The sequence below is a fragment of the Cynocephalus volans genome, chromosome 12, assembly GCF_027409185.1.
Source record: "Cynocephalus volans isolate mCynVol1 chromosome 12, mCynVol1.pri, whole genome shotgun sequence".
In the NCBI taxonomy this organism is placed as follows: domain Eukaryota; kingdom Metazoa; phylum Chordata; class Mammalia; order Dermoptera; family Cynocephalidae; genus Cynocephalus; species Cynocephalus volans.
The window spans coordinates 81,696,320-81,720,481 of record NC_084471.1 but is presented as its reverse complement, the minus strand read 5'-3'; the positions used below and the strand labels follow the sequence as shown (position 1 = coordinate 81,720,481).

The 24,162-nt window shown below is 42.0% G+C and overlaps 1 protein-coding gene across 1 annotated transcript in view; it reads left to right on the top strand.

The window, feature by feature from the left end:
- Positions 1–991: 991 nt before the first annotated feature.
- FGD4 (FYVE, RhoGEF and PH domain containing 4) overlaps positions 992–24,162 on the top strand; it is a 188,867-nt gene continuing 165,696 nt past the window's right edge. Inside the window, exon 1 of the mRNA XM_063075540.1 lies at positions 992–1,157. Within this exon, the coding sequence (XP_062931610.1) occupies positions 992–1,157 (166 nt within the window). The remainder of the gene's footprint in view (positions 1,158–24,162) is intronic.

The following is a 24,162-nucleotide window of genomic DNA, read 5'->3' as shown; positions in this document are numbered from 1 at the left end:
TAATAAAGTCCTGCAAGTGGTCATGACGATGGAAGGTCTGATGCTCCTCTGGACACTTGTGGATTGACGGCTCCAGCTCTTCTTTCACTTCCACACACTCCTTGACACACACACTCCTTGAAGAATTCTCTGTCCCTCCGCTCCTGGCAAGATAGTTTGGTTCAATGGGATAAAGACAGACTGGTGCAGAGACTCGGATAGGGATTCTGGCTCTGCAGTGCTACATAACCCATTGTAGTTTCCGCACCTTGATTTCCTTATCTGAAATACTTAACTCACTGGGTAGTTCCAGGTCCTAACTAAGATAATTATCAAGAGCTCAGCACAGCGACTTGAGACACACAGGTGCCCTCAGAGTGTGGCTCTGAAGGAATGCAAGCACCCGGGACAGAGGTCGGCCTACTAGGACTTTGTTTTCTTCCCGAATCCAGTGCGCGGCCCGCACGCAGGTGAGCGCGGCCGCCCTTCCCAGCGCGCCAGGTGTGCGGCCAGGTGCGCTCGCGCGGTTGCCCTCGGCCAATGGGCGAGCCCGCGGCGCGGTGGGCGGGGCGCTCCGCTCGGCACAGCGCGGCCTTGGCTGCTGCCCCGGCCGGAGGAGGCGGCAGCGGCGGTGCCAACTGGCTGAACTCCCGCGCTCTCCGCCGGCGATTGGCTCCAGAGAGCAGGGGGTGGAGGCGGCCCAGGCCGGCCGCCGCGGTGGGCGCAGCAGGTGAGTGCCGGAGCCGCAGAGCCGAGGCGTCGCGGCTGCCGCAGAGCGAGTCGGAGCCAAACTCCCCGCGAGGCCCGGCCAGTCCCGGGAGGCAAAGGACCAGGTGACACTTGCTGAGGGGCGCAGGCGCGGAGCAGCCTCGGGGCCCCCTTCTGGAGTCTCGGCCAACCCGGGCTCGCAGGTGACGCCCACCCCCCGGGCTCCGCTCGCCGCAGAGCAGCCGGCGGAGCGCGCACTTGCGGCTGCACGAGGGACGGAGACAGCGCGGAGTCGCGGGCCACCATGAGCGGCGAGGGCGGCCACAACTTCAGGCGGGTGGCGATCCGGCGCAAGTCCAACCCCTCCTACCTGCAGCTCGGGATCCCCCGGCCCTGGAGTAAGCCCTCGTCGCACCTGGGACGGGTTGAGATGGCTGCCTTCAAGAGCCGGGCAACCGCGGACGCCCCAGGTGAGCGCCTCGGGGTGGGGGAGGGTCGGGCGGGCGCCTTGCTGCAGGGGAGGGACACGCCCGGCGCCCTGCGGCGTCGCCCCTTCCTCCCGCCGCACAACGCGCTGGCCGGGGAGGCTCTAGTCCTAGAGGGCTGCGCTCAGCCACCCACTCCCTTGGCTCTTCGGTCCCTTCCCCCAAAGGACCTTGGGCAGGACGCGCCTAGCTCCGAGCTTGCTCTGGAGGTCACTTCTGGGAGATTCCGGAAGTAAAGGTATGCCTCTTTTTGAAAAGTTAGAAATTCATAAGGCCCATTTCCCAACTACCGCAGTTTAAGCTTCTTCGCTGAATTCCTGCTTTCGGCAGACCTAGCGGAGGCCGCGGACGGAGAGCGGGAGACTGGTGTGCGTCCTGCCCCAGCAGCCTGGCCGTGTGGAGTGATCCCGGGCCACACGTCCTTCTTGCCCCGGGTTTCCCTTTGGAAAGAGACGCTTGATTCCACCCTGAGTGTGAAAAGCTGCGTCTCTCATGAGGAAACATGTTGTTGCTAATATCAGGAAACTGCATTCTTATTGCTGTTATCATATTGATCAATCCAGATGCGGGATTTTGATTTCTGAATTCTCATGGAATGTTAGTATGGGAAATCTTGAAGAAATCCTCTGGACGACCCACATCATCTCCATCTTGTAAATGCTTTCCCTTCCCTCAAGGCGAGCTTGAAACGATCTAGAACACACTAAAGATTTTTTTGTTGATTTGCAAAACTGTTTAACACTCGCCCCCCACCCCACCCCCGATTTGTCTGGTATGGAGAGCCGTTTATGAGGCAAAATCCTTATTTAAGCAGCAGAAATACAAATACTTTTATTTACTTACACACATTTCGTTATGATTAAGAAAAGCAGGTATTTTTAAAACGGAGAACATAGTAATAACTTTTCTAGGTTTGTTACATTGTCTCAATATGTAACAAATACGAGCCTGAAACTCGAAGTTCTTGCAGCTATTATTTTAGGATTGAAAAGTAATTATTGTATCTTCATAGATACAACTCTTCCCCTTCCCATAATATAATCCGTGGCATCTGAGAGAATGATACAGTGTTCTGACAGGCAGTCTTAAGCGACTGGGCGACCACAGCCTGTTCAATTTTGGGAGTGTAAAAACCCTTTAAAAAGTGCTTCCTTCTTTTTTTTTTTTTTGTCTTTTTTTGTGACCGGCACTCAGCCAGTGAGTGCACCGGCCATTCCTATATAGGATCCGAACCCGCGGCGGGAGCGTCGCTGCGCTCCCAGCGCCGCACTCTCCCTAGTGCGCCACAGGCTCGGCCCAGTGCTTCCTTCTTTGAATCAAATCTGCCTCCCTATTAAGTCTCATTGAACTGTCTTATCAATATGTAAGTACAGTTGGCCTTACATATTCCCAAGTTTGTTTTCATGGATTCAGCCAACCTCAGATAGAAAATATTAAAAAAAAAAATAGTACAACAATAAAAACTGATACAAATAAAAACAGTACAGTAATTGTATGGCAATTATTTACATAGCATTTACATTATATTAGGTATTATAAGTAATCTAGAGATGTTTTAAAGTATAGGGGAGGATGTGCCTAGGTTATATGCAAATACTATGCCGTTTTGTATCAGAGACTTGAGCACTGGCCGATTTTGTATCCGTGGGGAGCGGGGAGGATTCTGGAACATCCCATAGGATAGGGAGGGATGACTGCAGCTTCTCTCCCCTCCCCCGTCAAAAAGAAAAGCAAATTTAAGTTCCTGAGAAGTGCCGGTTCACGCTAGCCTAGAAAAAAATACATTAAAACCACAAAATTTAGATGTGTTTCAGAATGGACATTACTCATTTGAAATGTTACTTTCCCTCTTAAGGAAAAAGGAACAAAAACTGAGAGGTCAAGAACTTGGCAGAGAATTCAGTTTAGCAGCGTTGTGCCATGCTCTATGGTTATGAAACCCACTATTTTTAGAGTTCTCTGCTTTTTGGCCGAAGATAATGAAAATAAAGTCTACCAACCTCATTCTATGTGTATATCTGAATGTGAAGCTCCTCGTTTAAGTGATGCAGAGAGGTAAAGCAGTTAAGACGCAGGCTTTGGTCTAAGTTTTAGTCTCTCTTCCATCATTAGCTGTGTGAATTGGACCAAATCTTTTAATTTTTAAGTTTCTTCATTTGGGCAATGGAGGCAATAGTACTTTATAAGATTGCTAGGAGGATTAAGTAAAATTATATAGGTGAATGTCTGGCACAAAACAAACATGCTAAATAGTATCATAACAAGGAGTTATTCATCATTGTGTCCCAAAAAGTCTGGCACTAGGACTGGCACATAGGAGACATCCTATAAGTACTTGCTGAATGAATTAGTGAATGAATTAATGCTCAACCCCTATAATGTCCATAATAGCTACTATTTATTGAATGCATTTTCTAAGAACTGGGCTGTAGTACATACAAATACACATGTGTATAAATTTACTTCACAAAAATCCTGCTAGGTAGGTAGTATTATGCCTGTCTTACAGCTGAAGAAATTGGGGCACAGAGAGTTTTACTAACTTGCTTGGAATCATTAGCTGGTAACTGATTAGGCAGTATTCAAACTTGTGCGTCTGGCATAAGAGGCAGCTATTACCACACATCACATAAAGCAGCCTTTTGGGGAGATGAGGTATTTTCATTAGTCCTAGTCCTAAGCAAGTGGCTGACAGATGCTGTGACAGTAAAGAGACTAAAAGACACCAGGTGGGTTTTAGACGTGGAGGGGAACATTTTGACTGTTGTGGCCCCATAAATTAAAGTTTAAAGATCCAGAAGTTACTTGGTTACTCTCTCTCAAAATCATCTTTTCTTTTATGAAAAATTCATGCATTCAAAGGAATATGCACACACATACACAGTGGGATTAAAAATTTTTGTTTAACCTGACAATGTAAAAACAGTTGAGTTTAGTCTGTTTATATTATAATTAGTAATATGCTTGGATTTATTTCTACTACCTTATTTTGTTCTTCATTTTGTCCAGATTTTTCTTTACTTTCCCCCCTTTTCTTCCACATCGTTGAGTATCTGAAGCCGTGGTGGGGAGTAGGAAGAGTCTACCTATTGAGTGTTGTTTCTTCTGACTCTCATTCAAGGTGGCTTATTTCCTTAAATATTTTTTAGTTTTATGGGAATCCTGAAAGGTCGGTATTGAAAATGCCTTTCTGTAGAAAATATTTGTTTTTTTCTGTTTTCAACCCAGGACTGCTTTAATTTTATTAGCCAGGCTTTCTCTCAGGCTTGCTCAGGGAAGATCCCTGTCATTGTCATCATCATTAATTTTTCTACTTAAGACTTGATATAAGTCTACAGATTTTCTCATCAGTTTGCTTCAGTGGAAGGCAGATTTTTCCCAGGCCACCCTTTTATGGAACGTGTGGCTCCTAACTGTATGGAGCATTGGTCCCAGGTCTCAGGTTCAGTCTTTTACCATTGCAAAATCCCAAGGCCAATTCTCCCGTTTCCCAGCAAGGCTTTCAGTCCTCTAGGGTCTAGGTTCCTGGCAATGGCACTGCCCCAAGGCAGGATAGTCTTAGGAGTTAGTTACTCCAATTAAGGTTTGCAGTTCTTTTTCTTTTTTCTCTTTCCCTTGGATACCTCTTTTATTTTCATGTGAGCTCAGCAATACATTTAAAAGTGTACCTGGAGTAATGTATTCAGCACCTGGGTGCTTTGTGGTAAGGGACTTTTCACATTATATACTTTGGAAGTTTCTATGTAGAGTTTCTTTTCTAGTTCTCACCATGGCTGGAATAGTGAAATTTTCAACACATACTCCAATATCCTGAGCATTTTTAGAGGACTAATTTCACCTTTTTTGGAAGAGGGATGGAGAATTGGGTAAGAGCAATAAGAATTTCTATTTATTGAATTTTGGTTTTGAACCAGGACTATATGTGTATTACCTCCAATTCTTATTCTTATGTCAAGAATATGTGGTGTTATCACCATTTTAGAGAAGAAAAAAAGCAAGTTTCAGGAAGTCTTAATTGTAGTGCTCTAAAAATAGTAAGCTTCAGAGGCAGGGTTCAAACTTCTCTCTCTGGCTTCATGTCTGCCTGCTTGTAACACTAGTTCTTAAGGTTTTCCAAGACTTTGAATGGCCAAGTGTAAAACAATTAACAGTAGGTCATATGTGTTCATTTTGTGAGGGGTAATGTTATTTGTGTATTATATTTTAAAATAAAACTATCTTTAATATTATTAGAATCATTTTTAAACATCGCTCTAAACAAGTAATTTATCTAATAATTTATAATAAAATAATGGTGTACATCCATATCGTTAATGCTTATTAGAAGCTCTTTAAAGATGAACTCTCCATACTGGCCCACTGCCAAAAACAAAAACAAAAAAAGGCTTCTGAAATTGGAAAGTCCTTCAGAGGCACAGGAACCAGGAAAGGTTTCTGCCAAGATTTCCCTTCAGGAGCAGTTTAAAGAGCAGTCAGGGGTCTTTTAATGAATAGCCATGTAAACTTGTGCACCTAAGAACATGAGAGACCCTTCTTCCTTGTTCACCTACTCACTTGCATTCCTTTTCTCTTTTTTTTTTTTTTTTTTTTTGTCGTTTTTTTTTTTTCGTGACCGGCACTCAGCCAGTGAGTTCACCGGTCAGTCCCATACAGGATCCGAACCCGTGGCGGGAGCGTCGCCGCGCTCCCAGCGCAGCACTCTACCAAGTGCGCCACGGGCTCGGCCCATTCCTTTTCTCTTTTGAGGACTCAACTGGTGACAGAGAAGAGGAACTTGAACTTGTTGGGATAGGGATTGGGGGTCTACTCAGGGCCGCTGCCTCTGGACTTCCAGGGTACCTGCACCTGGATTCAGTCATGGTATAGTCAGGATTGCACTAATATTTTCTATATACATTTGCTGGAAAGCTGTTTGAAAAAGGGTTCAAACATGATGTGTTTAATTTATTGGAGGTGAAAGATGGCATGAGATTCAGAAGGTTTGGACTGGAGCTTATGAATCTGTATTTTTAAAAAACTACATCAGATAATCCTAATAATCTGCTTGGTTTCCAAATGCCACTGTACTGGCTGTGTGAGAATTACACGGAGCACTAATTGAAAATTCACAACCACACCCTAGACATAACGACTCAGAATCTCCAGGGGTAGGGTTAGAGAAGCTGTATTTTTTAACAAGTGCCCTAGATGATCCTGATGCACAACCAGGTTTATGAACTACTGTGCATTCCCAAATGTGGGTAAACCACACCTTTGGTCCTGAGCACAAGCTACCAAGATTTTCAGGAACAAGGAAGGAATGCTATGTAGATTGTCCTTCAATTGCTCACTTTTTTGGCAAACTTTTTGCCCATTTCTGGTTGATCCCTAATTGCACCATTTGCATTTGTGATAGGTCTTTTTTACTTTTGTGTTTCAATCTCACCCTGTCCCTCTTGAAGTAGACCTTAATTTGTGCTGATATACAGTTTATATCAGACTGAAATATTTGAAGTGAGTGCAACTAATTTTTCACTTCAGACTTGGTGTATTAGTCTGTTTCTATCAGATGAAACAGTTTATATCAGACAAAACTGGGTAATTTGTAAAGGAATGAAATTTATTTCTTACAGTTTTGGAGGTTGGGAAGTCCAGGGTCTAGGGAACATACCTAGTGAGGGCCAAGTTCCCGGTGGTGACTTTCCACAGTGCTGCTGGTATAACATGGTGGGAATGGGCTGAGCAAGAGTGAGTTAATGTTCTCACTTGCTCTCCCTATATAGCCATCAGAACTACACCCATTACTCCATGAATAGATCTATCCATTCACAGGGACAGTCCTCACAATCTAATCACCTTTTAAAGGCTCCACCTTCCAAATAACATAATAGGACTTCCCACCCTCTTATCACAGTTACAATGGAGATTAAGTTTCCAACACATAAAGTTGTGGGGAACACATTTCACCCATAGCATTTGGTTTCTAGTCTTCTTTATTGTAGTCTTCTCTTTCCTAATCTGGAGGATGAGCCCAGTCCTCAGAGACAGTTCTCTGTTACTTGCCATGGTTTGCATCTTTACCTTGTCACTTCACAGGCTTCTTTTACCACCTCACCCCGCCTGCTTCCCCCAGTGAGGTCTTCCTGAACTCTATCTAACCTTGACATTCTCTGGAGAGAGTGGCCAGTGACTTTGATCCTTCAGCTACTGCATGTGCCTCCCTCGCTGCCGCCAGTTCTTCATCTCCTGACCACCCTTCTCCCCACTTCCTTTCCTTCTTCTAGACCGACTGTGTTCCCAACGCTGGACCAGCACTCTAGGTCAGCAGTGAATTCTCAAGTTTCACCCAGTAGCTCATTTTCAACCCGTATTAATTTCTTTGTGGTATTTGCACCTTTTAAAATCTCTTTTCTTGGTCCTGATTGATCCTTGAGATCTCCTGATTTTCCTACTTCACTGCTTCTTCAAGTTTCTGCCTCTGACTTGCCCGTTTTTCTCCTCCTCTCCTTTCTTCCTTCCAACCTCCCCCTTTTCTCCTTTCCCCTTCCTTTCCTGCCATCCCTTACTGTTGGTGGTCCTATCTACCTCCTGGGCTTATTTTGCCCTGTGGGGCCTGCTTAATGAATGTAAATGTCACAAAGGAACCAAATTACAACTTTTTTTTTCTATTGCAATCCAGCCTCTTCTCCTGATTTGCCTTGGAGATTTTACCCAACTTGCTCTTGTTTGGCTTCAAAATTTACTTTAAATTTGCTCTTCTCTGTTATCTGCCACCCAGTCAGCCACCAGTTCTTATCAGTTTTCCTTCATTTCACGATGGTAGATTTTGCCTCATTTCTGGCCCACTTCTCTCAACAGTAGTGTTGCTGTTCATAATACACCCCCCTCCCCATTAATTTTCTTAAATCTAGGAATGGATCATATCCTTCCCATGGTCGAAAACCTTCCATGACTCCCCAGCTGCCTGTTACTGATGTCTGTCATGGGATGCTTTATATCCTGAAATGATCACCTTAGTGTTTGTTGGTAAACTTTTACCAGTAACCCACTGGTGTAGAGATATAAGATTTCTACAAATATTTAATCTTATTTGAACTATTAAAGCTGGACTAGTCATGCTGTGATCACACTTTAGGAATTGTGTGTTTGCGTTTATTTTCAGGAATAAATTTGGTAGTATTTGCAGAACATTGTCTTGAATTAGTCAATTACCCGTTCTCAGGTTGCAGCATGGACATTAGCACCAGCAAGTGTTCTGGGAGCCCAGAATCAACTTTGTATTATTGCCTCACTTATGTGGGAACAGAGTGAAAACACACCCGCTGCTGGGCCTCTCTCATATGCACATCCAGTCACTGGAATTAAACTGTCAACTTCACCAACTGCAGTGTCTGCAGAAGGTAGAGAGCTGCCACCTTTCTGGGAACTGCGCCGGCCCTGGTGCACCTTTGCTGCAGACAAGATGCCAGCCTGCTCTGGAAGGCTGAGGTTGTTCTCTGGGGCCTCTGGCAGGATTATGTGTTAGGCCACATGTTAACAATAGCCGTAAAAGGTGCCTAGAGCCTGACTTTACAATAAGCTTACTTGTATTTTTAAAATAAATATATGCTACAAGGTGAAAAGTCAGCATGTAGAACCAAATAACTTATGACATCCCAAGTGAAGAATACTGGGAGGGGGGCTGTCATTGCTTATAATTTCAAGTACAATGTAGTATAATCCATGGGAAGTTATCAAATTATGTTATAGCCAAGTTTGCTTAAAAGTAATTATTAAAAATCCTCTATAGAAAAATAAAGCTTTTAAACAAAATGATCTTTGTTTCCTCTGCAGAAAATTTACTAAAATATAACATTTTTTTCCTGAAACATGCTACCTTAGTACTGTCATATTGACGAATTATCAATACGTTAAGTGGTATTGGGTGTCCAGAGATGAATAAGACAAATGCCCTGACCTTAAGTAATTTCCATTCTAGAAGGGGGAATAGGATACATAATAAATAACCATTGCCGTGTGTAAGAGAAACAATGGGAGAGGTTGTAGTTCAGAGGAAGGCACACTTTGGACTGTGCTGCATCCAGCTTCTGGGAAGACTGAACTTGGGCCGTCAAGGTCACCCTGAGCCTGTGTCTGCTGGTTTGTGCATCTGGTTGGGGCAGCATCCTGCTGACACAATCTGGAAATCCATACCAGGCTGGAAAAAACAATTTCACCCCAAGTTCTATTCAGAGCCCTGAGCCAATTTATTCCATCAGTATCTCTGTGTTCTCTTCAAATCCCTGTATCCTTCATTGCAGACTTTGCCTCCTATGATACATTTTTCTGATCCCACTAAGTCAGGGATCATCCATTCCTTCAACAAGCATTTGGTGTCTGCTGTGGACGAGGCATTGTGTTAGGGTCCAGAAGTCAAGGTGAGAGAAATACACCGTCATGGCTTAGAGTGTGGGTGGAGTTAGACTGCCTGCTTTCCAGATGCCGTTCTGTATTACTGATTAGCTGGGTGATTTGGGGCTCGTTTGACTCAACTTCCTTATCTCTAAAATGGGGATATTAATATTACCTACACTGTAGAGTTGTGAGAATAAAATGAGTTCATGTTTTGAAAGGGCTTACAACAGTGCCTGGGAGGTGTTCAAGCGATAACTCTTTTTCAGTATCATTGTGAGAACAACACAGGCACTGCCCTCAGAGCCTGGCTGCAATTGCCAGCTCACGTGTATCTCTGGTCTAGCGCTTTTCTCACTGGATTGTGCTTGGTTGTTTACAGGGTACCTGGCACCTACTGAGTGCAAGGTACTGCCCTGGGGACAAGCTCTTCTAGGCCTGGGTCTTGTAGTCTCCTTCATCCCCTTCTGTTTCGTCCTCTCCTCTCCTCAGTCCCTGCTAAAATTGCCTTTTGCCGCTGACCTCTCTCCTCAGTCTTTCTTTCTGTGCAGTCTGGAGCCCCAGTTTTACGTCAAAAAACTTCCCTAAAACCTGAATTTCAATACTGCCCATGGCTCTGTTTTCTGCCCTCCTCACCCCCTTTATTTTCCTGTTAGCTGGCCAGTACAAGCATTGAACCCTGGACTTTGGTTATCAGCACCACACTCTAACCTGCTGAGCAACTGGCCAGCCCCTGTTTTCTGAAGGCCTTCTCCCTATAATGCTGATCCCCTGGGGACTCGTATCTCCTGGTCAGGACCAGAGGTCAGCCCTCTCCTAGCTTTCCCTGCCTGTCTCCTCCCCTCCTGGAGCAGAATCCTCCTGCGTTCACTCTTGCAAATCACCTCCATCTCTTCTTGTTTGTCTACTGCACCTCCTGTCCTAGCAGTCCTGACTCTCTAGTCAACCACTGCTCCTCAAGGGCCCCCCAAAGTCTATTCAGGACTCAGTAGATATTGAATAAACAGAAGGATTCCAAACTAGATTAGTGCATTTGGGTTCAACAGAAGAATTTACTAACAGAAAATAGGATTAGGGTTCTGCTGTGGTTGTGAATTTTTAATTATTGAGGATATTCAGAGATTGGCTAGATGATTTAGTGGCTGTGCTGAAGAGGAAACAGAATGTCAGTTGGAACCCTTTTGGTCTGTAATTCCAGTTTGCAAATGAGATATCTAACATCAGTGGTACTCAGATTTCCTTCTGTGTCCGTACATTCATATACTCCCATCAGCAATGAGTACCAGTTTTGTGCAGGGGTGTATAAGAGAAGGTGTGGGAATAGTACTTTGTTCTGAGAACTCATGGATTAGATGATCTCTATGTCTCTTTTAGTTTAACAGTTCTGATTGTCCTGGCATCCTTTCTGATGCTGTGGTAGGTCTTGACCTCAAGAGCTTATTGGGGTTTGTAAGACCTGGTTGCTTCTCCTTTTAAAGCTCCCAGAATGGTTTTTTTTTGGCAGCTGGCCTGTAACAGGGCTAACCGGCCAGCCCTCAGAATCCTTTATGATGTCAGGAGTGTCAGTGCCTTCATCTTACAGATTTATCTATCATTTCCCATTCCTCCTATCCTCTCTTGTCCTTTTACAGTCTTTTTCTCCTTTCTTCTTTGTCCATTGTTTTTACTTTGAGGACTTGGCTTTTGAGGTCAAGATTCCTAACAAAAGTACTCCTTTCTTCTGCTTGTTGACCAACCAGTCATATGCATGGTACCATCTATAATGAGCTTGCTTTTAAAAAGAAAAACTCTGAGATGCAGCAAGTAGGCAGGATCAGAAGCTGGAATTTAGTTCATAGCTCTTATAGAAAAAGATGAGACATGAAACGTCTTATACTTGGAATATCACTGTGTTGTTTTTCATCCCTTTTAATTTATTTCATCAAATTGAAATGTATACTTTTTTACATTTTAACATCTTTGAAATTGGGATGTCTCCTAAAATTGATGGTATTAAAAAAATCACATGACATCAAAATGTAAATTGGCCTAAATTTTAAAACATATTTTCACAATATTTACTGCCTCTGAATAATATAGAATATTAAATATGCTCCCAGATTATATAACTGAGAAAATTGACTAACAGCTTCCCTTCTCCCTCCTCTAAATCAAATGTACTATGTGTGAATATCATCTCCATATTTCTTGCTGCTTTTTTGAGCTTTCTTAATTATAATCCTGAGACATAATAATAGCTGTCATTACTTACTGAGCATTTACTTTGTCAGATACTGTTCTAATTTCTTTTCATGTATGAACTTGCTCAGTCATTATGAGTGGGAACTATTATCCCCATTATACAGAAGAGTAACCAGAAGCCCAGCCAGATTAAATATTTGTCCAAGTTCACGTAGCTGGTAGGTGGGGGAGCCAGGATTTAACTCATGCTCTCAACCCCTGTACTTTTCTATCTTTCATAAATTGCCAGTTTTTAATATCTCTGAACATAGAATATTAATTATTGATCTTTAGTAGTGGAAAAAACATTTTTCCCTAATCTGCTTTATTCAGTTTATCCAAAGTCTAAAAGCAAAACAACTCTCTGGTCTACTGTAGCTAATGGAGCAGGGAAAAAAAAATGACATGTCAAATAGTAACAGAAACATATTCTTGGAAAACATTCTGGAGATGGAAACAAGAAATAGCTTTCTGATCTTTGCTGGGCAACCAAATTTGGGGGAATATTCACCTAACTCAAGCCCTCTATTGCTTTCTAGGAACTTGTTTGACTAGATTATATAATATCTCATTAGCAGAGTGATAGTTACCTACTAAACTTTGAAGTTTTGTGAATAGAATTTCTTCTTTTAAAAAACTGTGTTAAAAAGAAGAACTGTAATGGGTGGATATATAATTGTGTGTGTATAAAATATATCAGTATCATGATTCTACTGGTATATATTGGCAGACTAATTTTTTTAAGAAAATTATTTCTACCCCCCAACTCTTAACATCGTAGTGTAATAAAAAATTGGGTTGAAAGTATTCACGCCCAGAGATGTCCAAAGTGGAAGAACTAGCTGCAGGCCTGCGAACTGACTAGGGTGCTAATTAGAGGCCCTCTATAGTCCTTTTATAGAAAGTGGTAACCTCAGACCACTGCCTCTGAAAACAGTGAAAAGAAAGGAAGAGAAGTGTTCTGGAGGAAGCAAGGAAGAAAGTGCCAGTGGTGGCGACCATTGTTCTGAAGGCAGCGTGGTGCCCGGTATAAGCTCATTTTCATTAACAGCTAATGCCCATTTCTAAGTTTTGCAAGTGAGTGACCAACTTGCATGTTTTTGTTAACTTTGGAGATTTGCTTTAGCCATGTAAGGGGCATTGGGAGGTAGAAAAAAAGAAAATTAAAAGATGTTCATGTGACCTCCACCTTCAGGGGGCGGCTGTCTTCATTTTTTGCCATGGTGCGTCAGTTGCTCCTTTGCCTTACGGTATTCTTTTTTTTTTCTTTTTTTTTTTTTTTTTTTTTTTTTTTTTTGTCCTTTTCGTGACCGGCACTCAGCCAGTGAGTGCACCGGCCAGTCCTATATAGGATCCGAACCCGCGGCGGGAGCGTTGCAGCGCTCCCAGCGCCGCACTCTACCAAGTGCGCCACGGGCTCGGCCCGCCTTACGGTATTCTTGATGGTGCCCTGTTTCCATAAAATAAAGAAAATTGTATTGGCAATTGCATGTATCACTGATGCATTAAAAGTCCTTGTTTCAGAGTATTCATTCCTTCAGATCTTTTGTCAATTGTCCATTTCTGGCATAGATCTGGGTCCCACTGCAATTTATACTTTTTCACCTGTAAAAAGGTTTTTTTTATTCTCACTCCTTGTTTTGAGTCTCAAAGCCAGTTCCTTACAATCAGTTCCTGCAAATGCTATCACGGCTCATTCAGAAAATAGGCTGCTTATGGACTTTTAGGAAAGTTTAATAGTTTATGTCTGTCTGCTGGTTTTCATCCCAAAGTGACACCCCTCCCCCCAGAATAGATTCTGGAAATAATTTCACTTTACTAATTTTTTCTTCTAATATTTTCTTTTTGCTAATGTGTTAGTCGACACATCTTTTGTTGTAGACCTGAAAGGCTTGACTAATACGAAATTCCAAGCACTTGAAATCTTTTATTTTTTAAAAAGTATTTATTAAGCTCATCTCCTTCAAGAGTTTGCTTAAATGCCTGTTCTGGCCTTCCCCAGGCACCTTATTTAACATTGGTGCCCAATGTGCCTTTCCTTGTTTTATTTTGCTCTATAGCACTTAACTACTCTCTAACTCTGTATTTTATTTATCTTGTTTATTTTCTGTTCTCTAGCCCCCCACTCTGCCCCAAAACACACACCAAAGTACATGAGAGCAGGGGGTTTTGTCTGTTGTGTTCTCTTTTCCAAAGGCATGGTGCAGCAAGGATTCCCAGTGTGGAGCCTGCCTCGCTGAGGGCTGGTCTGTGGGATGGGGAAGAAGGTGACGGCTGTGTGTGTTTAGGGGTGGTGATGAAGGTGAGCATTGGATGTCAGGCGAACGGTGCTAGACCTAAGCCTTTTGCACCAGAGCACCAGTGGCTATATCAACTGAGTCCCTGTGGGCTGCTGTTTGGACAGGAACAGGTGGAGGCAGAGCATGGAATCAAGCTAGTTTAGGAATAAAGTAGTGAAAGGAGTTGGCGTAAGGCCTTCGTTTCATCAAGTTGAGAGCCGCATAAACAAGAAGTGTTTTTCATCAGCTCTTTTAGCAACTTGGACATTCACCTTAATGTGAAGGTGAACCCTCATATCAGTGTCATGAGAGCAGTGACTATACCTGTCTTGTTCCTTGCTGTTTTTCTAACACCTAGGAGAGTTCCTGGGTCATATTAAATGCTTGTTAAATTCTAATTGAGAGAGTAAATGAAATCCTGTTGAGTGCTACATGTTGGAAGTACATATTTTATGCTAGCCCAATATGTACAAATCTGGTTTACACAGAAGGCTTATCACTTTTACCTCTTTAAGTTTCTCTTTAGTTTCTTTATTTTTCCAAAATAGGATTCCTTTAAATAAATTTCCTTGGTACATTTGAGAGATGATTTGATTTAAAAGTGCATTAACTATAACTTTCAAAAGTATATGTTTTATATAACAAAATGTCCTCTAATTGTAGCTATTGAAGTTCATCATATCACTGTTAATTGTTTCTTTGAGACAAAGTTACATCTTTGAGAATTTCTATCATGGAGTGGGGATGGGATGCAGTGAAAAAATCCTTTGGTGAAGCAAAGGGGTTGCTTGTCTGATTAAACCCGAATTATACAACAAGCTGGTTCTTTTCCCTTGGTTTTCTAAGTTTCTCACATATTCCATCCCTTTCTAGCTGTTTTCATTGACAAGATATTTTAAAACTTTGTCTACATTTATAAAATGGAGGAGAGCCTTAATGTAATTTGTTTGTACTGTGTTAGCTTGCGTTAGATGCTTCTAATTCACAGAAAAGTTGGTTATCCTGTAACTAAAAGAAGGAGGCTCAGGTGAACAGTTATAGTTTAAGTTCAATCATCTCTCTACACCTGGAATATTGGAAATAGTTTCTTTTCCCCCTTCCAAATGGGTAAATTTCATGCACATGAAAATAATTTTAAATTCGTAGGCTTAATTCATTTCTTAGTTCCTTGGAAATAGTCTGGCCTTTTTAAAAAAGAAAGCTTTAATTACACTGTCCTCTTCAGGAAGGTCATTTCCTTCATGTAAATTAGGATTTTTGAGCCTCTGGGCCCACTCTGTGGTTTTAACTTAATTGCCTTCTCAGTGGTTTATGCTAGAAAAATGGGAATGTACTTTAAAGTTTCGTAGATATTGACATTTAGAATATGATGAACTTGTGAACTGGGTTCACATTTATGCTGATGCAAAAATTTATATAATGTGATGAGGCACCATATGGTGTTCTGACCAAATTCTGTTTGCGCACTGTATATAAATCACAAGATGATAGAAATAAAATATAACGGCGAATGGTAGAAACTTCTGTTCTGAGAGGAGTAGCTTCATTTCTTGAAAGTGGGATAAAACTGGTGGAGTGGTCTGGTTCAGTAGGTAGACAGGCCTGGGTTCAAATCCTGCCTCTGCCACTTCACAGATTTGGGTGAGTCAATTAATTTCTCTAAGGCTGTTTATTTGTAAAATCAGGATAATGAAAGTACTCATTTCATAAAGTTATGAAGGATTAAATAGAGTAATGCATATAAAGCTTGGTGTACTTACATATTCAGTACTTATACATGCTAGCTACAAGTTAAAAAATATGCGTATATATGTAGATAGATGTGTATGTATGTGTGTATATATTTTGTTTGTGTATTTTAAATGACTAAATTGGAATTGGCCCAGGACTCTTTAAAGGCCTTTATTAGTTTGATGAAACTAATGCAGCAACTACCAGAACTTCAGTAAGTAGATATCTGTGGTATGTATTGGAGTACAGCCAGTAGATTTTGCATAACCAGATGTGTTTATTTGTTCCTAAAATCTTAGCAAGTGAGGTTCTATTAACATGTACAAATTGCCTGTTGTTCTTTGAATGTTCTGCATTTGACCAGTGTCTTCACTTTCAGTACAAATGAAATATCTTCTCTAGACATCGTCCTGCTATTAATATTGCACTCTGCTTCACTGTATCATCCTCCGTACTGCATGTACATTCTGCATATCACTGATCCATTCTTTGTCACTGTGAAAATTATTATTATTGAATCATAATTAATTGATTATACGTATTTTTGGGATTCAGTGTTGAAATATGTTGATCAAATCAATATTAATAGCATATGTTGTTACAAGTCGTACTTATTCTTTATGCCCCTTGTCCAGTCTCTCCCTAACCCCCCTTCCCTCCGCCTCCCACCACTGATAACCCTAGATTTCTTCTCTTCTTCTGAAAGAGTAATGGTTACTCTGTTGATTTGTTGCCTAGATGATCTGTCCAATGCTAAGAGGTGTGATCAGGTCCCCCAGTATGATCATAGAGCAGACGCTTCTTCTGTCACTCTGGAATGGGCTTTGTGGAGAGAGACAGCCAGTTCTTTTCTTTGGTTTCTGCTGGTGACGCTCCTTGTGTCAATGCACTCCAGCTGCTGGCAGACCATCTGCCTGGTGGTTTTGATGTCTAGCCACTTTTGTGGCAGCCATGGTTACTGTTGTGGGCCATCTACATGGAGGTGATGTTTTTGGCATGCTCCTTGGTGCTGGTGGTGTGCATGGTTGTGGACGGGGGTCTGGTCCCTGGCTCCATGTCTCAGGTCCCTGGCTCTATATCTCAGGTCCCCTGGTGGGCTCCAAGGCGCTGGTGGTATGCCTGGCCAGAACTAATTTTTTGTCCTTTATTTACTTCTAAAATTGGGGAGCTTCCTGTGGGAACCAGTACTTGAGCTGTGTGGTTGAGCTAAATTGCTGCTTTGCTGCTGTTTCCCTAAGGAAGGCTTTTTGTGCAGCTCAGGGTTTAATGGTTGACTTTATAGGTACTTCCAGCTCTCCAGAGACCTGGTGCACCTGGGTTGTGTAGTAACTCTGATCTGGGCCTGAATCTTTTCATCAAATTGCACCCCATGCAATTCTGCATTCCTGACCAGTCTCCTCTGAGTGGTCCCGCACTGACTGTGTCCCAGTGTTCTCCTGGTGTTCCTATCTCTCTCACTGCCCATGCTCCAAACACTTCCCATGGGATGGGCCCTGTGCTGGTCCCTTGCGATGACTCACTGGCCTCTGAATGGCTCCCCTTTTTTAGCTGTTCTGGCTCCTCTCTCCTGTGTGGGTTCACAGGAATCCTATTAGTGATCTTGCTGTCCTGGGGGCCACCAAGGCGCCTCTAAGTAACTGCATCTGAAGGGCACAGCTGTGTCTTCTGCCGACTCCTGCTCCATGTACTCAGCAGCTCCAGCCTTAAAGCTGTCACAGCCCAAAATGCTCCGAGCAGTTTTTTTTCTCTGATCGTGGCTTCTCCCGCTTCATAAACTCTGTAGGTCTCTCCTCCTCTTCTCCTGAGCTCCAGTGGCCCCAGCTTGACTGTTACATTTTTATAGTTGTAAATTGGTTAATATGGGGGAGACAGTGACGCTGGGGACTGTCTGTTCCACCATCTTGACTGGAACCTTTTTTTTTTTTACATTGTTATTGCTGTCTAGTGTGGGTAGAAAAAGGCAGGAATGGTCATTGAGTCATTTCTTCCCATCTTAGATAACACTATAAAATTCTCACTTTTTTAATAGAAATGGTTTGGAAACATATAGCCTCTAATAACACTGCACTTCTATGGGTCAGTCTTGGGATAACAGTAATTCCTGAGACACCAGCCCAAGTTGACAAAGGAAAAAGTATTTGCTGTTTAAATAATGTGTTAAAAACTCCATACTTTATTCAAAATGTTAACCTTCCCTTAGCAAATTGTTTAATACGCTTGCTTTTAAGTTTTCCACTGCTCAAGGCAGATGATTAGGAGAGGCAAGTGAGTGCATCTGGAGGGAAGTGGCCGCAGGAGGGTGCTTTTATTTTTTATTTTATTTTATTTTTTCAATTGACAAATAAAAATTGTATATATTTAACTATAGTCACCATATTGTCTAATAGATCTCTTGAACTTATTCCTCCTAAATGAAATTTTGTATCTTTTGACCAAAATCTTCCCAGCCCCGCCCATCCCTCTCTCCCTGGTAATCACCATTCTACTCTTTACTTCTGTGAGTTTGACTTTTTAAATTCCAAATATAAGTGAGATCATGCAGTATTGGTCTTTCTGTGCCTGGCTTATTTCACTTAACATAATGTCCTCTAGCTTTATCCATGTTGTCATAAATGACAGGATTTTATTTTTTCTTATGGCTGAATAGTATTCCATTGTGTACATATACCACATTTTCTTTATCCGTTCATCGGCTGTTGGACACGTAGGTTGATTCTGTATCTTGATTGTTGTGAATAATGCTGCAATGGATATGGGAGTGCAGATGTTTCTTCAACATACTGATTTCATTTCCTTTGAATGTGTACCTAGTAGTGGGATTTCTGAGTCATATGGTAGTTATATTTTAATGTTTTTGAGGAAGCTCCATACTGTTTTTCCACAATGGCTGAGTTAATTTACATTGCCACCAGTAATTGCAAAAGTTTCCTTTTCTTCACCTACTCTCCAGAACTTATCTTTCATCTTTTTGTTAATGGCCATTCTAACAAGTGTGAGGTGATAGCTCATTGCAATTTTAATTTGCATTATTCTGATGATTAGTGATGTTGAGCCTTTTTTCATACACCTGTTGGCCATTTGTCTTTGAGAAATGCCTATCCAGGTTCTTTGCTCATTTTTTAATTGGGTTATTTTCTTGCTCTTGAGTTGTGTTCCTTATATATTTTGGATATTAATCCCTTATCAGATGTACAGTTTGCAAATATTTTCTCCATTCCATAGGTTGTCTCTTGGCTGTACAGGTGCTTTTTCTTTTGGTTTAAGCCCAGAGCAGGGTGGTTTTAGATGCAGGCCTGCCAACAAGAGTTATGTGTGACAATCTAGCATCAAGAATAGAAAAATTACAATTATACTCTTTGAACATTTTAGTAATGGGTATTCACAATTATGTGCTTGTCAAAAAAAAATTACTTGATTAGGTATATGTATACTGTAACACAAAAATAGTATTCTGGAAGTTAAAATCACACCCTGGGTTACTTTTTTTTCCTCCTATCTCTAGCTGTGTCTTACAAAAGCCACAGCCTTTGGTTTTCATTGGCCCTACCTCTTAGATCTTTGTGAGATCAAAATAAACAATGTAAATGAAGACTTGTAAAATTCTCTAAATGGAAAGTGGTTGGTAAATAGAGGATTTTCTTTATTGACACTATGATGTTTCCAGAAGATGACTATCAATAAGTTATTTGGTTACTGCAGGGTTTCTCATCTTCAGCACTATGGACATTCTGGGCTGATTAATTCTTGGTTGTGAGGGCTGTCCTGTGCATTCATTGTAGGCTTTTCAGCAGTACCCTGGCTTCTAGATGCCAGTAGCTCTAGACATTGCCAAATATCCCCTGAGGGCAAAAATTGCCCCAGGTTGAGAATCATTGGTTTAGTGGAAATATATTTAAATTAAGCATGAATTTAAAACCAAGTGTATTGCTAATATCCCTTTAGCTATGCAAAACATCCACTTATCTCTAGTCTGCTTGGTCATTTGGGGTACCATTTGTTCTCACTTTTGAGCCATAGAGAAAACTGTGTTTGGATTTGTTTCCTACTTGTTTCACATTGTCTATATTGTGACTTTAAAGTTCACTGAAAAAGATTTCTATGACTCACTCAGGGAAGTATATGTCATTGTGTTAGCTTTACATTATGGAAGCTTCCAGACTTTTTAGCAGGCCATATATTGGCTAGCAGAGTGCCAAGTGCTGGTTGAAGAGAAGGAACTTGCCTAATTTGTGCCTGGTGCCCCCACATAGCTGGTGCTCTTGCAACCAGTCTCTATGGGTACAGTATACTGTGTGGATCAGTGGGGCAGAGTGCCAAGAACCTATCAGGATGGTAAGGATTGCCAGCCACAGAGGGTGCTGCAGGCCTTGCCACTCTCTCCTCTTCCTCTGCACTCCATCCAGTTCTGCATTTCCATATTGGTTTTCTGGGGGCATGAATTTGAGGAAGAGATGAGCAGAAGAGCAGGAGGGGGGCTAAGGTTGTGGAGAAAGCTTTTAGGAAGAGTTTTAAAGAGGTCCAGCAACAAATGTAGGTGTAAGGAAAAGCACATGAGGGAGTAGAGGGGGTTTAGGAGATGTTGCTATGGAGTGGACGCTTCCTTCGCAGTGTTTCAGGGCTTTCTATGTGCCAGGCACCGAGCAAACAGCTTTAGATACCTGGCTTCATGTAATCTTCCCACCAATTTGCTGAGGCATGTACTGTCATATGCATTTTACAGATGGGGGAACCAAGGCCTCAGAAGGGTGACTGACTTGCCCAAGGTCTCAGAGCTAATAAATCGTAGAACTGGGGTGCATCGAGACAAGCCCAGGTCTAAAGTCTGCAGTCTTAACCATAGCATTGTTCAGTTAATATGCTGCTAGAAATTACATTGCTAGATTGTGGGTTTTAGAGATACAAAATAGTTTCTCCTAATTAAACAAGAAGGGACAAAAATATGTTGGACCACTGGGAAGCAGGGAAATACAGTGCTCTCTGGCCTGTGCGAGCTCATGTCTTCTAGCAGAACTCTGCTCTTACTCCTTTCCTGTTCAGGCTTGTGCATATGGCTTTCTGGTTTTGGTTAGTCTAGGTGGATGTTTAGGTAGAGGTTTTTTTTCCTTAAGATAGATATTTTGGGGGCTGGCCGGTTTGCTCAGTTGGTTAGAGCACGGTGTTACAACACCAAAGTCAAGGGTTTGGATCCCTAAACTGGCCAGCCATGGGGTCGGGGGTAGGAGGGATGTATATATTGAAGGATAGGGAGATTACGTGCTGATACCTGTTACTTTATGGTAAGATAAATGTATTAAGCCACTCAGCCATATCACAAGCCCATTGTTCCAGCTTGCATCTGCATATATCTCTAGATCAGCTCTTTTCTTACATTTACTTCAGGTGTGCCACAATTTACAAGCAGTAGGCTAAAAGCCCTCTGTTTTTATGGTATGTTTTATGGTAACATTCATTCCTCTGCCCCATCTACTAGCAAAGCTCCCTGAACCATTAGCCTTGAGATCTGGTCCCAGTGGTTCAGCCCATTCCTTGTCTCCAGTTATTCTTCGAGTTAAGTTTTATTTATCTTGAGAGCTTGGCCCTTGTTTTGTAAATTGTCACATTCCTCTTTATTACAACAAGGAAAGGCTTTGTGAGAAACTGAATGTCAAGTCAAGAAAATCTGTTTTTCTAGAAGAACATAGTACTGGTAGTCTTCATAAAGCCAGGAAGTAAGTGAATGGCACAGTCTCACATTCAGGTTTTTGTATTTGATTAAGACGACAATTTTGAAGAAGAAAAATATTTGAAAGGTCCTAAAACCAAACTAAAGTAATACATTGTGATTTTTAAAAAATTGACAAGCTGACTTTTTCTTTGAAGCATATTTGTTGAGATATATACCATACAATTCATCCATGTAAAGTCAACAGTCAGCTGCCTTTTGAGGTAGAAAACTTTCGCTTGTTTTGATACAGTTCCATGGAGCTCTGAATTAAGCAGTGATTTTTGACAAGAAATTTCTCTTCAAAAGTGCTTAATTGTGGCAAGGCGGAGATCAAACAGAGGATAGGTGGCATTTCTTCAGAATTCAGCCGAAAGTTTTGTCAACCTCTAAGAAGACACTCTGTCCCAAATTAGTAACAATTTAAATGCTTTCTACCAAATTGTGTATCAAATATATTTGAAATGGTGGTTGATATTATCAATAGCTATGCTTGACTTTATTGTTCACGGCTTAGCAAATTGAGATAGAAGAGCATGGGTCGCTGCTGAGGAAGTCCTCATGCAAATATGTACCTTCCTCTAACGTTTACCAGTTGAAGACTTTTGGTTGTGTTCATGGATTGGCCATGAAAGAATGTGAGACAAATGAAGTGTGAAGATAGTTCACAGGTCCTTAAAGAGATGGGAAAGCCTGCATGTGCCGAAATAAGATTTGTTAGAAAAAGAAGTTGGCTCCTAGTAAAGTATTTAATGAAGTCTGTCTGTCTGTTCCCTGCAAGAACGAAATCCTCTGAAAGTAATAAAATATTCGTAATATGGCTCTTTAAAAGTAAGTTTTTATATGCTTGATATTTGTAAAAGCCTGTGTCTTAGTTCATTTTCTGTCACTTATAGCAGAATACTTGAAACTGGGTAATTTATAAAGAAAAGGTTTATTTCTCATAATTCTGGAGACTGGGAAGTCCAAGGTTGAGGGGGCACATCTGGTAAGGGCTTTTTCCCTGGTGGGGACTCTGCAGAGTCCCAAGGCTGTGCAGGGTATCGCATGGCAAGAGGGCCGAGCATGTCCACATGCTCTCTTCCTCCTTATAAAGCCACCAGTCTGCTCCCATGTTAACAAATTAATCCATTAATGCATTAATCCATTCATGAGGGCATGCTCCTTATGACCCAATTACTTCTTAAAGGCCCAACCTTTCAAATAACATATTGGTGATTAAGCTTCAGCATCTTTGGAGGGGACAAACATTCAAACTATGTCAGTCTGTATTGAAGTTTTCTTCTTTTCATTTTATTTTGCTATTTCTGTGGTGTAAAATAGGTTTTTTAGGAAATTCGACTTTGACTTACGTAAATTTTTGACTATTGCTTAGGAATGATTAGGTTGCAAATTGGGGATTGTTTCTAGGACAATGGCTTTTTATTTGGGTAAGGACTGAAGAACACATCTCATGATGAGATTTATGAATGAAATCTCTTGTTTTGTGAGTGCTGAAAATGGTAGTCTGAAATATTTATTGCATTTCATCAATAGGTCTCTATGCCTCGGCTATTTTGGAACTGAACTTACACATCTCATATGGTCATTTAAGCAATCTTTCTGAGAATGAAGCATCATTTGAGAGTGGGAATTGGGTTAAACTGTGAGCTGTGAGAAAGATACACCTATTTCCAAGGGTCTAAAAATTTCTTTGTTAATCACAAATTCAAAGTAGCTCCTATAAGGACCTCCTGGTTGGAACTTTATGTAAAATTTCTCAATGTTTGCAGCTAATTAAAAAATGTTATGTCGTTTTGTGTGCCAAATACAACATGCCCGTGGGCTAGGTCCAGTGTGCATTCTCTGGCCTAGATGGTGTAGGGGAAAAAGTAATAACTTTTCCTCACCCGTGGCAAGGTTCATGGCCAAGGCACTGCTAGGATCTGTGCTCCCAGCGCTGCACTCTCCTGAGTGCGCCACGGGGTCGGCCCTACTGCTAGGATCTGAATGTTTGTGTCCATCCCCCAAATTTATGTATTGAACCCAATGCAATTCTATTAAGAGGTGGGGCCTTATGTATGACTGAATAAAGGGGGTATGATCTAGTAGTAATACACTGGGAGGAAGGTAGCAAGGCCTGTTTGTTCAGGTTCTTTTCTGTGTCCCTTTGTCTTTAGCGATAAGGTCATTTCTTTCCTCCAGATATAGGAAGGGCACTTCTGGAATGAGGGTCTTAGGACCTTCTTTAGGGAAAGTCAGCTAAGTTTTTAAACCTGCTTTGGGGGAGAAGAGGCCAGGGGAAGGTGAGAGTGACCTTCCTGCTTCTGCTGTTTCCTCATACGCCAGGGTGCCATATTTTGGGGTAGCATGTCCTGAACCCCGTCAGCAGTGTTGGCATGATTCTGTGGAGAGAGAGAACATCAATACCCATACAAGCTAGAAAGTGACAACGCCTAGAGTGTGCAGAGGAGCCGAAGACCTGCAGTGTGGCACTGAGGAACAGTGCACAGAGGAAGTGGCACTGATCTGGCCCCTGGAGTGCAGGTGGGCCCATGAGGGATCTGCATCCTGCCTGGAGTGGGGAAGCATCGGCCGTTATTGCGAGTAGCAGGCAGTTCAGCCTGTTACCAGCCTTGGGGTGTGGAAATATTCCAAGTGAGAAAAGGGTGAGGTGAAGCCCTCCCTGTGATTTGCATGAGCCCCCCCC